We start from the raw sequence: 16,090 nt of genomic DNA on the forward strand, positions 1-16,090 counted from the left end.
GAAATGCTTACTTTACAAGCCCTTAACCAACAGTGCAGTTCAAGAAGAGTTAAGAACATTTTATCCAAATAAATTAAAGTAAAAAATATATACAAATAATTAAAAGTAACAATAACAAGGCTATATACAGGGGGTACTGGTACCGAGTCAGTGTGTGGGGGTACAGGTTAGGTGAGGTAATTTGTTCATGTACAAGTCATACGTTTACATACACTTAGATTGAAGTCATTAAAACTCATTTTTCAACCACTCCACACATTTCTTGTTAACAAACTATAGTTTTGGCAAGTCGGTTAGGACATCTACTTTGTGCATGACACAAGTAATTTTTCCAACTATTGTTTACAGACAGATTATTTCACTTATAATTCATAATTCCAGTGGGTCAGAAGTTTACATACACTAAATTGACTGTGCCTTGAAATAGCTTGGAAAATTCCAGAACATTATGTCATGGCTATAGAAGCTTCTGATAGGCTAATTGACATCATTTGAGTCAATTGGAGGTGTACCTGTGGATGTATTTCAAGACCTACCTTCAAACTCAGTGCCTCTTTGCTTGACATCATGGGAAAATCTAAAGAAATCAGCCAAGGCCTCAGAAAATAAATTGTAGACCTCCACAAGTCTGGTTCATCATTGGGAGCAATTTCCAAACGCCTGAAGGTACCACGTTCATCTGTACAATTTCCAAACGCCTGAAGGTACCACGTTCATCTGTACAATTTCCAAACGCCTGAAGGTACCACGTTCATCTGTACAATTTCCAAACGCCTGAAGGTACCACGTTCATCTGTACAATTTCCAAACGCCTGAAGGTACCACGTTCATCTGTACAATTTCCAAACGCCTGAAGGTACCACGTTCATCTGTACAATTTCCAAACGCCTGAAGGTACCACGTTCATCTGTACAATTTCCAAACGCCTGAAGGTACCACGTTCATCTGTACAATTTCCAAACGCCTAAAGGTATCACGTTCATCTGTACAAACAATAGTTTGCAAGTATAAACACGATGGGACAACGCAGCCATCATACCTCTCAGGAAGGAGATGCGTTCTGTCTCCTAGAGGTTAACGTACTTTGGTGTGAAAAGTGCAAATCAATCCCAGAACAACAGCAAAGGACCTTGTGAAGATACTGGAGGAACCGGGTACAAAAGTATCTACATACACAGTAAAACGAGTCCTATATCGGCATAATCTGAAAGGCCGCTGAGCAAGGAAGAAGCTACTGCTCCAAAACTGGCATAAAAAATCCAGACTATGGTTTGCAACTGCACATGGGGACAAAGATCATACTTTTTGGAGAAATGTCCTCTGGTCTGATGAAAAAAAAATAGAACTGTTTGGCCATAATGACCAACGTTATGTTTGGAGGAAAAAGGGGGAGCCTTGCAAGCCGAAGAACATCATCCCAACCATGAAGCACCATGTTGTGGGGGTGCTTTGCTGCAGGAGGGACTGGTGCACTTCACAATATAGATGGCATCATGAGGCATGAAAATTATGTGGATATTTTGAAGCAACATCTCAAGACATCAGTCATGAAGTTAAAGCTTGGTTGCAAATGGGTCTTCCAAATGGACAATGACCCAAAGTTGTTGCAAAATGACTTAAGGACAAGAAAGGCAAGGTATTGAAGTGGCCATCACAAAGTCCTGACCTCAATCCCATAGAAAATTTGTGGGCAGAACTGAAAAAGCGTGTATGAGCAAGGACCCCTGCAAACCTGACTCAGTTACACCAGCTCTGTCAGGAGGAATGGGCCAAATTCACCCTACTTATTGTGGGAAGCTTATTGAAGGCTACCTAAAATGTTTGACCCAAGTTGAACAATTTAAAGGCAATGCTACCAAATACTAAGTGAGTGTACGTAAACTTCTGACCCACTGGGAATGTGATGAAAGAAATAAAAGCTGAAATAAATCATTCTCTCTACTATTATTGACATTTCACATTCTTAAAATAAAGTAGTGATCCTAACTGACCTAAGGCAGGGAATGTTTTACAAGGATTATATGTCAAGAATTGTGAAAAACTGAGTTTAAATGTATTTGGCTAAGGTGCATGTAAACTTCTGACTTCAACTGTAGGTAGGGGTGAAGTGACTATGCATAGATAATAATCTGTGAGTAGCAGCAGTGTACAAAACAAATGGAGGGGGGGATCAATGTAAATAGTCCGGTGGCCATTTGATGAATTGTTCAGCAGTCTTATGGCTTGGGCACAGAAGCTGCTGAGGAGCCTTTTGGTCTTAGACTTGGCACTCCGGTACAGCTTGCTGTGCGGTAGCAGAGAAAACAGTCTATGACTTGGGTTACTGGAGTCTCTGACAATTTAATGGGCTTTCCTCTGACACAGCCTATTATATGGGTCCTGGATGGCAGGAAGCTTGGCCCCAGTGATGTACTGGGCCGTAAGCACTCCCTTCCGTAGCTCCTTACGGTCAGATGCTGAGCAGTTAATCCATACTTCTGACCTTTTTCAGTGAACGTTACCTTCTTATACAGGATTTTTTGTATATGTGAGAGTATACTGTATGGTATTAATTGTTTAGAAAGAGAAGCCGTCTTAAATAAATACGAGTTAGATGTAAGAGAAGAAAACCAAGGTATTGTGAAACGCCAGGTGTGGATGGTGAGAGATGAACACAATACCATCCTCTAATCTGTCATTATTCAAGTCTGGACCACAATGATGCTCTGTGATCACTCCATGAGGATACTTTGAAACAAAAATGATTGTTTTTTTTATTACGCCATCTCTTTGTTTTATTGATCATCAACATCTGTTTCATTGTTCATTTCCAAATTGTTACAAAAGAGGTAAGATTAAGAATATACTATAAAGTATGCATGCAAGCTTCCTAACTGCTTCAATAACAAAATGTTGAAGGATATTTTGATATGTATGCCTGGTCCTATAGACATTCTTCAGTGGGCATTCGATACAGGAAACAAGATAACAAAATGAATTGTTTGATTTTATAATTGTCATTGTTAAAATGCATGATAGAATTGGACCATTTTAAACACAATACAACCACACAATTTAAAACGTATTTCCATTGTGGTCCCCTTGAAAATACACAAAAACAAAATATACACAAGATTATAAACCGGGTAGTTTGTGTTCTGGATGTTGACTGGTTGAAAGCCGTGGTATATTTAAGCAATAAGGCCAGAGGGGGGTGGTATATGGCCAATATACTACAACTAAGGGCTTTTCTTAGGCACAACGTGGCATGCCTGGATACAACCCTTAGCTCTGGTATTTTGGCCATATGCCACAAACCCCTGAGGTGCCTTATTGCTTAAATATACCACGGATATGACCCATAATTACTTCCTTACTACTGTAATTACGTTTGTAACCTCAGGGGTTTGTGGCATATTGCCAATATACAACAGCTACGGACTGTATCCAGGAACTCCGCGTTGCGTCATGCTTAAGAACAGCCCTTGGCCGTGGTATGTTAGTCATATACCACACCCCCCCGGGGGCCTTATTGCTTAAATATACCACAGGTATGATGCATAATTACTTGTTTACTGTTCTAATTACATTGGTAACCAGTTTATAATATAATTAAGGCACATCAGGAGTTTGCTTTATATGGGCTAAGGCCTGTATCAAGGCACGCCACGTTGCACCTAAGAACAGCCTTTAGCTGTGGTAGTTTGGCAATATATAACACCTCGTCAGGCTTTATTGCTTAATTATAACATCTCAAATACATCTCATCAATAGGGAGGAAACAGTAAAATGAATAAAATAGGTGACCAAGTAATGTTCATTGATACAATTATACTTTCTTTTAGCTTGTGTAGTTTTAAAGCATTTTACCATAAACCATTTATTTCCTCTTAAGGTTTCTTAAAACTCCCTAGTGTGGGGATGGATTTTATAAGGTTTGGTACACCATTCCATTCTTCTGCACCAGTTTTAAGAAAACAATTCTTTCCCCAGCAATCCCACAGGGCAAAAACTGGTTTAAACATAGATGTTTTTGTTGAAATGACGTGGAAACAATGTGATAACTTTGAATCTACGTGGGAAAATGATCGTATTTGCAAAAAGTCATCAACGTACAGGATTTTTTTTTCACCCAACTTGGTACCTAAATCCAATGTCATGGTGAAATGTTTTGCTGATTTCATTTTGAATTCACATTAGTTTACAAAAATGTAAAATAGATGTTGAACTGACGTCTGTGCCTAATGTAATCCTACTATAGCACCGCAGTCTAATATTGGCAACACTGGCTCTGGTATGATGGCTATGAGGGTCTACAATAACATTTAAATAACCAGACAATACAAGATACCAAACCACAGCTCACTATATACAAATACACAACAAGTTCTACAAAATTAAATTAATCTTCTAAATCTCTCATATTATCAACACCAAAGTGAGTTATTGAACAGTTCCATATCAGAATGAATTCATAATTTTACTCCTTTGTCCAAGACAGTTTAGTAGACGGTGTCTTTTCAGATAATAAAGCCCTCTGAAAGTATTTTTACAAACATAGCAGGTATGATGTTGCTGCTGGGAGTGGCTCTGAATGAGCTTTAGTAGGGCAGATGCTTCAGACCAGCCCAGTTTCCACTTGGAGCGCTCAGAAACATGGCTCTCCTGCTTGGGTGTGTTATTGTGGCGGTGGGTGTTGAGGTACTCCAACCACTTGTTTCTATGATTTCGCTCATGCTTCTTGAGGTTTTCTGCAATGTGGAATACTTTGTAACACAATGAGCATGAGAAGAGCCTTTCAGTAGAATGTGTGTACTTGTGGTGCTTCAGATGATCCGCCCGGCTGAAGCTTAGGCCACACTCCTCACATTGGAACACCTTACCTGCCTTTGTGTGAGTGTGATATCTATGTCTCCGGAGAGAGTTACGGTCCTTGAACGTTGTCCCACAAGTCTTACAAAGATAACTTCTCAACATTGTGTGCATTTTACCGAGGTGGGTCTTTAAGTCCTCCTGCCGCCCAAATGTATCTCCATAACAATGACTAAGGTGAGGTTTCTCATTGGTGTGCAGGTTCTCATGCCGTCTCAAATGCTCTCGCCTCTTGAACTTTGTACCGCAATATGAACAAGCATGGGGAGTTTTGGCCGAATGGATCATTCTGTGTTTCCCCAGCTTTTCCCCAGTACTACATTTCTTGCCACACTGGTGGCATGTATAACCGTCTGGTCCTGGATGATCAACTTCATGATGCAACATCAGTTCCTTTTGATGTTCACATCGCTTCTCACGCAGTTGGAAGATGTGGTTTCTCACCTGATGAGTCTTTTCATGCGTCCGCAACTCTCCTGGATCCCTGAATCCAACGCCACAATCAAAACAGATAAAGGAACTGCCAGAATGAGAACAGCTGTGGCGCTTTAGGTGATCTTTTCGGCCAAAGTCAAGTCCACATTTTTCACAATGGTGCAGCTTGGAGGCTTTTACGTTTCTCTCCCGAATTCTCCTAGAGTCTTTGCGATCCTTTAAACATTTCCCACAAAAATTAAATGAAACGTGATATATGAAACAGTCCCCACAATCTTTGCAAATAAATTGTCTCGATACATCTTCCTCTGTCTCTCCTACAGTGTTTAAGTCTATTTCAGTTGCCTCCAGATCCCTTTGTGTCGGCAAGCCTTTCAAGGTGTCTTTAATGATACATGTCCTGACATTGCCTACTGCTTTTAGGGTTTTGCGGTATTGGTCTGGGTGCATATCCCTGGCATGATTCTCAAACTCCAGTCCACTGGCGAGTTTTAGGACACAGAGTTGACAATAGAAAATATCCCCCTGTTGGCTCACCCTACTTGCCTCTATGAAAGCCTTTACATGCTTACGCAGGTGGAAGCACTTATGCTTTTGGAAAAGATCTGCCTTTTCAAAATGACGGTCACATTCACAGCACGTTAAAGAAAATGTGTTTTTACGCAAGTTATTTTCCCGATGATACATTTTCTCGTGTTTGGTACAAGCTTTAAGCTTGTTGAATGCTCTACCACAAACTGGACATCTAATCTGTTGTTTCACTTCCGGTCCGTGCTCCTGTTTAGGAGGCACTATTTCACTTTTGCCCTGTGCCCAAGCATGTCTTTTCTGGTGTTTTTGGTAAGATTTGAAAAACTTAAAAACCTTCCCACAGTCCAGACAAGGAAACGGAGGAGAACGGTTAGAGTCAGCCGGAAAAGGAGAACGGTTAGAGTCAGAAGGAAAAGAACGGTTAGAGTCAGAAGGAAAAGGAGGAGAACGGTTAGAGTCAGAAGGAAAAGGAGGAGAACGGTTAGAGTCAGAAGGAAAAGGAGGAGAACGGTTAGAGTCAGAAGGAAAAGGAGGAGAACGGTTAGAGTCAGAAGGAAAAGGAGGAGAACGGTTAGAGTCAGAAGGAAAAGGAGGAGAACGGTTAGAGTCAGAAGGAAAAGGAGGAGAACGGTTAGAGTCAGAAGGAAAAGGAGGAGAACGGTTAGAGTCAGAAGGAAAAGGAGGAGAACGGTTAGAGTCAGAAGGAAAAGGAGGAGAACGGTTAGAGTCAGGTGTTTGCTGCTCTGCAGTGTTGGCTAGTTCATCATCAGAAGATATTAGAATACATGCATCCTGATCCTCAGTATCATTGATGTTCTTCCTTTTTTTCTTGGTGGCCCTTACACAAGTTTCTGTGTCATCTTTCCTATTGCCTTCAAGACGTACAATAATCTCAGAACTTGAAGGGTTCCTCTGTTTTTTTCTGCTTTTTTTGGTTATCCTGTGAGTCTTCTCATGCTTTATGAAAGAAGTTAGGTATTTGAACCCCTTACCACAGTGCCTGCAGGTGTGAAGGCCTTTCACTTTCTGATTGACATTTAAGCCTACTGCTATGATTGACTTTCCATTTCCTCTCAGTCTTGGTACAATGTGAGTGTCCTCATGTTTTCGAAATGAAGTTAGGTATTTGAACACCTTCCCACAAGTCATGCAGGTGTGCAGGGGTGAGACACCTTCTGTTTCCATTGACTTGGCTTTTGGTCTTCCTCTCTCACTTGCTACATCACATATTGAATGAGAGCTTATGAAGTGCTGCTCCAGCTCTGGTTCACTAGTGAAGGAGGCTTCGCAGGCATCACATGGAAAGAACTGGAGTTCCACATTCGCAAAACCTTTAAAAAAGACAGAGGCAACAAGTACAAGATTTAGATTATTTTGACCTCACAGTTAACCCAGTTAATAACAAGTTAGCCTAACCCACAAACCAATACCCTTGTTATTTTCTTACCATGCCCATCATCATTATGAAAGTCAGCATCCATCTCCATGTCTAGGCTGCCATGGTTACTTTTAGGTAGGTTGTCTTTTACCTCGAGAACAAGCAGGTCTGGAGAGACCTCTGAGATCTCCAGGGTCATTATCTCTCCATTGGCATATCCAGCTAATGAGCTAGAAGGGTCCTCCCTCTCCAAATCAATAGACTCCATGTTATCGTCTTATTCTGAGACGTATCACCAAAGAAGCACACAAACACACACAAATAAATCTACAAACATCTTTCTAAATGTTAGATAAAGAATCCATTCTCATTGTTGATAGGCACACGAGATGTGCACTTTTCAATTGAGAAGCAAAGCAGAATGCAAATTATCAGAGGATCTCAAAGTTGAACGCTATCATGGCCAAACTAACTAAATTATTTGGTTTGAAGTTACTTTCATATTATTGAGATACAAAATAAATTACATTGCACGGTTGATATCACATCCATTGACTGTTAGCTAGCTAGCTGTGGGTAAAGTTAGCGGATGTTGGCGAGAAAAAAAACAGAACCATGGATTCGGTTTTCTACCATAGACTACTTTCAGGATGAGGAACCATCTAATCATCTAAATAACAAACTTCCGCAGAGAGACAGAAAGCACGATAGCTATGCCTAAAAAAATCACAAATGTACCAGATACAATCCTTAATACAACATCGAGTCACTCCGTTGTTTTTCTGCCGTGGTTACCCGGTCAAGACTAGAAGGTATCCAGCTTTGGTCAAATTAACACCAAAAGTTGATTTATTTAGCATTTTACTAACACTAACCATAACTCTTGTCATAGCGTTAACACAAGTATCCTAACCTGCTACGTCCATTCTCTTAACCTGCTTCTTAAATTATCATAACCTGCTGCAAAAAGTCAAATATGATGTTAATTTGACAAAAGCTGCATCCCGTCTAGCCATAACCTGGCTTTTACCCCGCCATATTGTTGTGCAGCCCACAAATGTGTTCGATTAGAAACAACAAGTTATTTGATCTAAATGAAAAACGTTTCATTATAATATCTTGTAGATGTCATAGTTCAGTAGTTAATTATTCCATAATTGATACTGAGCTATATTAATTGTATATGTTTTACAAGTACCTGGATTTGTCTTGGAACGAAAACAACGTAAAGTAATAGTTGTTTTCCGGAATTATTTATGTGAAACACACTTTATATCTGCCACTGCAAATAGCAAAGGATTTCACTACGCATCCATTCGCTACTGTCTTAGACTAATAACAACTGCGGGCACCCCGCTATTTATGAGGTATATTTTCAAATAATTTTCTGTTAGCTATGAAATTTGTGTCACGGGACGAATGACTGTCGTGAAGAAGGCTTATATCATGCATGTTAGCTAGTTAGGTACCTAGGTAGCTAACAACGTTAGCTTAATTTCACATGGATGGGTGTATTGAAACTGGAACTATTTCGTGTCCTACCTTCGCTGCCATTCAGTTCAGCACTACTAGCCACTAACTTTATCATAATAATATTCAGTGCTTTAAACATAATCATCAAAATATACAAGTGTCATAGAAGCATTAATTATGGAGTACTCCACAGGCAAATACTCACCTCTTTATGGACATTTTGCTGGCTTCTTACTAAATCCCGAATCTCTGTTATTCTCTCCAGATCAACCAACTTTGGCTGAAATGAATTTTCTACGTAACCGTCTTGTTGTGCTGGGCCTGGTGTTGCTGGCCACTGTTCTGTTGTACCTGCTACTGCCGTCCATTCGTCAGGGCAGCATGGAGCCTTCGCTGGATGTCCAGAGGATGGGCCTGGTGGCTGTCTCTCCTCCTCCGCCTCCTGCCATCAACGTGTCCGTCCGCACAGGGCAGCTACCCGGGGACCCTCCACTCTTCTTCAGGGAAGCTTTGCCGGTCGATGGATCTGGTAGGCAGATACTGCCCAGGTGAGGGTAGTCACCTCCAGCAGCAGTAAAAATGGTCAGACATCCACACACCGAACCCCCTCCTCATACAAATTAGCCTAGCCCAGCAACCTCTTATCTGAAACTGCATAAAGTAAGAATTGCAGAGAACCCAAGCCCATGTAAACAGATTTAACTAAAGATGTGTTGATACATAAGCACTGTAGTTACTCAATAATTATGATTACCCTGTGCAACTGTTAGTCACTGGATTGCCATTACAGTAGTGCGGGAGGACTGAAATAAATAGTGACTTAAACACCTGGTTGTCTTTCCTATACAGGCTGCAAGTGGTCCTTCTCCATGGCCAAGCTTTCTCTTCCAAAACCTGGGAGGAACTGGGCACCCTGGCCTTGCTGGCCACAAACGGATACCAGGCCTTGGCTGTGGACCTACCAGGTTCGAGCTACAATAACATTCAAGCCTGAGAATGTTATGTTGTTTAACTGGCTGAAATGCAGTTAAAGCCCACTTAAAGCTGGAATCCTTAATGGTGAAACTGCCACATCTGTTTGGGATTTTACAACAACAAAGAAGTTACTTCAAACAACCAACACTGCTTTTTCCCCTCAGATATCATTGCACGTACGATAGAACAGTATGTAATGATTTTTTTAAACCACGATGCTGGATGCTCTTTTCCTCTGTTTCAACAACGAAACAATAACAAATGTTACTGCAGATTTCAGCTTTAACTGTGGTTTAATGTGCTGCACGGTGTTGTTCAAAGTGTAGCACAGCATCACTGACCCAACTGTTAGAAATGGCAGTGTGAAGGAGTTGGAAGGGAACACTATAATTACTGCACTTAAATACATATCAAGTTAGGTTCCTTGGTTCTCATTGAATTCTACAAATGTTTTTTTACACCCACACAAAATGCCAAAATGGGATGGAGAAGGTATTTTATAATGCTTTATCAGTTATTTATCTTCTCTCTCGCTCTCGTTTCTCCCTCCAGGATTTGGGAACTCTCCAGACTCGGATGCTGTGAAGACAGACCAGCATCGGGTGGACCTTCTGGGGAGGTTTATGGAGGCTTTGGGCGTGAGGACAGCGGTGCTGCTCAGCCCCTCTATGAGCGGCCACTACTCCATCCCCTTCCTTATGAAACACAGTGCCCAGCTGCACGGCTTCATCCCCATAGCCCCAGTAGGAACCCGCAGCTACACCCCTCAGCAGTACCAGAGCATCCAGGTGAGAGCTGTAATTCTGGGTGGTTGGGAGTTCAGTCTGATACATAAACCTAATAAAAGCAAAGAACTGGATGAATTTTTGCGTGGAACTAGATACTTTTTTGGGGTGTGAACCAGCTTCCAGTGGGACGCTTCTAGTAGTAGCAGTGGAAGCAGTGCGAAAATGTCACCGTAAAGATGGCAATGATTACTTGAAGGCATACAGTGCCTTTAGAAAGTATTCATACCCCTTGACTTATTCCACATTTTGTTGTTATGGCCTGAATTCAAAATGCATTAAAAAAAAATTCTCACCCATCTACACACAATAAACCAAAGTGAAAACATATTTTAGAAATGTTTACTAATTTAAAATTAAATACATAAATATGTAATTTACGTAAGTATTCACACCCCTGAGTCAATACTTTGTTGAAGCACCATTGGCAGCAATTACAGCTGTGAGTTTTTCAGGATAAGTTTTAATAGCTTTTCACACCTGGATTGTGCAATATTTTCCCATTTATTTAAAAATAATTATTCAAGCTCTGTCAAATTGGTTGTTGATCAATTGCTAGCCATCCATTTTCAGGTCTTGTCGTGGATTTACAAGTATATTTAAGTCAAAACTGTCACTGCCACTGTCTTCCTGGTAAGCAACTCCAGTGTAGATTTTGCCTTGTGTTTTAGGTTATAGTTCTGCTGAAAGGTGAATTAATCTCCCAGTGTCAGGTGGAAAGCAGACTGAACCAGGTTTTCCTCTAGGATTTTGCTTGTGCTTAGCTCCATTCCCATGTATTTTTTATCCTAAAAACTCCCCAGTCCTTAACGATTACATGCATACTTATAACATGATGCAGCCATCACTATGCTTGAAAATATGGAGAGTGGAACTCAGTAATGTGTTGTATTGGATTTGCCCCAAAATTAACACTTTGTAGTCAGGACAATAAGTGTATTATTTATGCAACATTTTTGCTCATATTACTTTATTGCCTCGTTGTTTTGGAATATTTTATATTCTGTAAAGGCTTTCTTCTTTTCCCTCTGTCAACTAGGTTAGTATTGTGGAGTAACTACAATGTTGTTGATCTATCCTCAGTTTTTCTCCTACCAAAGCCATTAAACTCTTAACTGTTTTTAAGTCACCATTGGCTTCATGGTGAAATTTCTGAGCGATTCCTTCATCTCTGGCAACTGAGTTAGGAAGGATGACTGTATCCTTAGTGTGATGGGTGTATTGATATACCATTCAAAGTGTAATCAATAACTTCACCAATGTTCAAAGGGATATTCCTTTTTTTTTGCCCTTCTTTGTAAGGCATTGGAAAACCTCCCTCGCGGTTGAATCTGGGTTTTAAATTCACTGAGGGACCTTACAAATAATTGTATGTGGGGTACAGAGTTGAGGTAGTCATTCAAAAATCATGTTAAAATATATTATTGCACACAGAGTGAGTTCATACAACTTATTATGTGACTTGTTAAGCCCATTTTACCCCTGAATGTATTTAAACTTGCCATAACAAAGGGGTTGAATACTAATTTACTCAAGGCATTTCAGCTTTTTATTGTTTATTAATTTGTAAAAAGAAAAACATAATTCCACTTTGACATTATGGGGTAACGAGTGACCAAACAAATCTATATTTAATCCATTTTAAATTCGGCTGTAACAAAAAAAATGTGGAACAGGTCAATGGGTCTGAATACGTTCTGAAGGCACTATACATTTTTGTTTACTTTGTAAGGGTTACTGTATATAGTCACTCTTAAGCAGTTAGTATCTGACATAATGGTCTTGGGCACAGCTAGATGGTTCTCTTGGCACAGAGAAACACACCAATAACAGCGGGTCTTGTCGTCTTAGATCAGTGGAAGTCCGTGATTGGTTTAAGGTTATCCCTGACTGGGCTCACACACAATCATAGTTGGTGTGTTTTAACTCTATTCACAATTAAATTCAATTACTCAGAGCCTCTATCAGTAATAAATCAGTGTCATTTTTCTGATACGGATATTTACAGGTTTTGTTTACATAGAAAATGTCACTGACTGTTGAATGTTGTGCAGCCATGCAAAATAACCACCAGGGAGCAGAATGGAGCTATGGGTATTTTATGTATTTATTTTATTTAACCTTTATTTAACCAGTTAGGCTAGTTGAGAACAAGTTCTCATTTGAAACTGCAACCTGGCCAAGATAAAGCAAAGCAGTTCGACACATACAACACATGGAATAAACAAACATACAGTCAATAATATAGTAGAAAAAGTCTATATTCTGTATGTGCAAATGAGGTAGGATAAGGGAGGTAAGGCAATAAATAGGCCATGGTGGCAAAGTAACTACAATATAGCAATTAAACACTGGAATGGTAGATGTGTAGAAGATGAATGTGCAAGTAGAGATACTGTGGTGCAAAGGAGCAAGATAAATAAATATATTCAGTACGGGAATGAGGTAGTTGGATAGGCTATTTACAGATGGGCTATGTACAGGTGCAGTGTACATCTGTGAGCTGCTCTGACAGCTGGTGCTTTAAGCTAGTGAGGGAGATATGAGTCTTCAGCTTCAGTGATTTTTGCATTTCGTTCCAGTCATTGGCAGCAGAGAACTGGAAGGAAAGGTGGCCAAAGGAACAATTGGCTTTGGGGGTGACCAGTGAGATATACCTGCTGGAGCGCGTGCTGCGGGTGGGTGCTGCTTTGGTGACCAGTGAGCTGAGATAAGGCGGGGCTTTACCTAGCAGAGACTTGTAGATGACCTGGAGGGTGGATGACCAGTGGGTTTGGCGACGAGTATGAAGCGAGGGCCAGCCAACGAGAGTGTACAGGTCGCAGTGGTGGGTAGTAAATGGGACTTTGGTGACAAAACGGATGGCACTGTGATAGACTGCATCCAATTTGTTGAGTAGGGTGTTGGAGGCTATTTTGTAAATGACATCGTTGAGGATCGGTAGGATGGTCAGTTTTACGAGGATATGTTTGGCAGCATGAGTGAAGGATGCTTTGTTGCGAAATTGGAAGCCAATTCTAGATTTTACTTTGGATTGGAGATGCTTAATGTGAATCTGGAAGGAGAGTTTACAGTCTAACCAGACACCGTGGTATTTTTTGTGACCTGTATCTGTAATGCATTTGCACAAATGACAGAATCTGTTTTTAGACGTTGAGAACAGCCGTTGAAATGTATTTTGACTCTAATCTGAGTAGTAATACTGTCCACAAATCTATAGTAAAACACTAATGTAGGGTTGCAAAATTCTGGTAACGTTCCTGATTGGAGGGTTTCCGATATTCTTTCTTATTCCATCCTGATTCCAGGAATCATCCAACCTGGAGCTCTAGAAAATGTTGGGAAACTGGCCAGAATTTTGCAGCTCTGAGTAGATGTATTGTTTCCTGATCCTTGCTTGCTCCTATGTCCCTGTTTAGACTCCTACTCTGATTGTGTTTGGAGCACTGGACACCAACCTGGGGGCCCAGTCCCACAAGAATCTCATGCAGCTCCCACACCACTCAGTCCTGAAGATGGAGGGGGCGCGCCATGCCTGCTACATGGACAAACCTTGGGAGTTCCACCAAGCACTGTTGGACTTTCTCAGCAAACTGGAGTGAGAGGGGGAGGAGGAAGATAGAGGGAAGGAAAAAAAGAGATAAACAGGGTTGTGTTTGCGTGGAAGTGGAGATATTATACACAAATAAGAAAAAGGGAAAGTAGTCCTCTGGGATAATAGGGCAAAGGCTGCTTTTGATATTACAAATTACCCCAGTTATCCTGGTAGAGTGGCTTATTCCAGGCCCCTAGCCACCCTGGTAGAGTGGCTTACTCCAGGACCCTAGCCACCCTGGTAGAGTGGCTAACTCCAGGCCCCTAGCCACCCTGGTAGAGTGGCTTACTCCAGGCCCCTAGCCACCCTGGTAGAGTGGCTAACTCCAGGCCCCTAGCCACCCTGGTAGAGTGGCTAACTCCAGGACCCTAGCCACCCTGGTAGAGTGGCTTACTCCAGGACCCTAGCCACCCTGGTAGAGTGGCTTACTCCAGGCCCCTAGCCACCCTGGTAGAGTGGCTTACTCCAGGCCCCTAGCCACCCTGGTAGAGTGGCTTACATTGCGATGCTTTTGTTGACATCCCATCAAATCGAGAGCAACTCTAAAAGAAGTTTACTCTTTGAGTTGAGCATGTAGAACAGAATATATGCAAATTCAAAGACTAGAAGCAAAGACTTGTTTTTTTCTACAGGCTTCATTATTGGTTCCATGATGAAGATCAACATCAGTTAATTGAGATGAGGATGAAGAGGTTAAAGGAGATCTAAGGCGATAGTACCAGGGTCGTATTCATTCGTGCACACTGTAGCAAAGTGTTTTGTAACGGAAAACAAAGTTCAGGTAGTCCCTTCCTGTTTCATCCCTTTTTGCTTCTGTTTGGTTCATAGTGAATATGAACGACCCTGTTTAGAGAAATTACCTGTGAAAATTGTGAGATCAGTTTAAAATACAATCTCTTGTGCGTTTTTTTTGTTGAGGAGACAGAATCGATGGTTGCCAATTCACAACTGTATCTCATGGTACAGAAACTTGGATAAAGACTAACAATAACATGAAGATATTTATTTATAGACTTCAGCTCCCTGTTAAAGCATGTTCACGTTCATTCTGAATTTCTTGCTGAAGTGTGTGTGTGTGTGTGTGTGTGTGTGTGTGTGTGTGTGTGTGTGTGTGTGTGTGTGTGTGTGTGTGTGTGTGGTGGGGGTGTGTGTGTGTGTGTGTGGGGGGGGGGGTCCAACGATGATTAAGGTATTTACTAAATGAGAAAGCTGTTGCAACCAGAAAAGTACACTGTTACATTTCTATGTTTTGAGGATGACCACTATTTTAAGTTATGAGTTTGTACATATTAGATGATTTTGTTTCATCGGACAACAAGTTAAAGCCTCAAGTTAAAAGGCTTAAACAATCATGAAAGGTATTTTGAGTTGTGCTGTTATTGCGCTTAAGTTCCTTTAATAAAGACTGCATAGAATATGTTCTGTATTTAGCTTTTGTCTATTTACAACAAGTACTCAGTGAATCAAATATACAAAGACTGTACTGGTCGGAGAAAAATGTATGATTTGGAGATCGATTGCACATCCTTTGTGCCGAATGTTCCAAAAAGAGAGGAAGAGGAGAAGTGAGAGGCGTAACTCGGCTCAAAATCTGTCTCTTTAAGTAAGTGGTGTTTTTGCTTGTTTTTTCGCCCACCAAGCAAGTCGTTTTTGCATGGTGGTCAATGCGAGTGTGGAATTTGGTCATCTTATTTGTTATGTGAGGCTTATTTGATTGAAAAGACATTTTGTGATGTTTAGGTTGCTACGAATGGATGATATAAATACACACGTGGCAAACCGGCAACTTGGAGAAAAAGTATTTTATATTTATGACCTGTTGGTCACACGATACCAGAATAAAAAAACAAGCTGGCGCACGCACACCCAGAAAAAATATTTTGTGTGGAGTTGCTGACCAATGGCCAATAAACTGTAAAAATAGAGTTTCACACTCCATATATAAACTTCCAGTAATTTATTGGGTAAATCACCAATGTTTCGGCATCACTGCCTTCTTCAGGGTGACACAATTACCTGCCTTCTCATTGGCTAGAATGGTCCCACGTGATCTCGCCTCTCAATTCA

At 40.9% G+C, this 16,090-nt stretch overlaps 2 protein-coding genes across 5 annotated transcripts; one reads left to right on the forward strand and one right to left on the reverse strand.

The window, feature by feature from the left end:
- Positions 1–2,744: 2,744 nt before the first annotated feature.
- On the reverse strand, positions 2,745–8,232 carry LOC118400531 (zinc finger protein 729-like). 3 transcript variants are annotated; one of them, XM_035797485.2, is made up of 3 exons: positions 8,109–8,232; positions 7,265–7,477; positions 2,745–7,148 (listed from the first exon to the last, which is right to left on the reverse strand). In XM_035797485.2, the coding sequence occupies exons 2-3, from the start codon at positions 7,461–7,463 to the stop codon at positions 4,441–4,443; spliced, it is 2,907 nt and encodes a 968-aa protein (XP_035653378.2). In that variant the 5' UTR covers positions 7,464–7,477; positions 8,109–8,232; the 3' UTR covers positions 2,745–4,440. The 3 variants fall into 3 exon arrangements, with proteins under 3 accessions (XP_035653378.2, XP_035653377.2, XP_035653376.2); XM_035797484.2 differs by having other exon boundaries at positions 7,934–8,230; XM_035797483.2 differs by having other exon boundaries at positions 7,723–8,230.
- Positions 7,894–15,154, forward strand: LOC118400533 (protein ABHD14A-like). Of its 2 annotated transcripts, none has more exons than XM_052473831.1 (5): positions 7,894–8,007; positions 8,934–9,216; positions 9,518–9,633; positions 10,196–10,431; positions 13,848–15,154. In XM_052473831.1, exons 2-5 carry the CDS (start codon positions 8,954–8,956, stop codon positions 14,028–14,030), a joined length of 798 nt encoding a protein of 265 aa, XP_052329791.1. In that variant the 5' UTR covers positions 7,894–8,007; positions 8,934–8,953; the 3' UTR covers positions 14,031–15,154. The 2 variants fall into 2 exon arrangements, with proteins under 2 accessions (XP_052329791.1, XP_035653380.1); XM_035797487.2 differs by lacking the exon at positions 7,894–8,007 and adding an exon at positions 8,437–8,562.
- Positions 15,155–16,090: the final 936 nt, after the last annotated feature.

Source organism: Oncorhynchus keta, chromosome 21, assembly GCF_023373465.1.
Source record: "Oncorhynchus keta strain PuntledgeMale-10-30-2019 chromosome 21, Oket_V2, whole genome shotgun sequence".
Lineage (NCBI taxonomy): Eukaryota > Metazoa > Chordata > Actinopteri > Salmoniformes > Salmonidae > Oncorhynchus > Oncorhynchus keta.

Coding starts and splice junctions, on each gene's coding strand:
- LOC118400531 (XM_035797485.2), bottom strand. CDS start 7,463: ATGGAGTCTATTGATTTGGAGAGGGAGGACCCTTCTAGCTCATTAGCT. Junction 7,149..7,264: donor TCATAATGATGATGGGCATG/GTAAGAAAATAA, acceptor TCTTTTTTAAAG/GTTTTGCGAATGTGGAACTC.
- LOC118400533 (XM_052473831.1), top strand. CDS start 8,954: ATGAATTTTCTACGTAACCGTCTTGTTGTGCTGGGCCTGGTGTTGCTG. Junction 9,634..10,195: donor CTTGGCTGTGGACCTACCAG/GTTCGAGCTACA, acceptor TTCTCCCTCCAG/GATTTGGGAACTCTCCAGAC. Junction 10,432..13,847: donor AGCAGTACCAGAGCATCCAG/GTGAGAGCTGTA, acceptor GTCCCTGTTTAG/ACTCCTACTCTGATTGTGTT.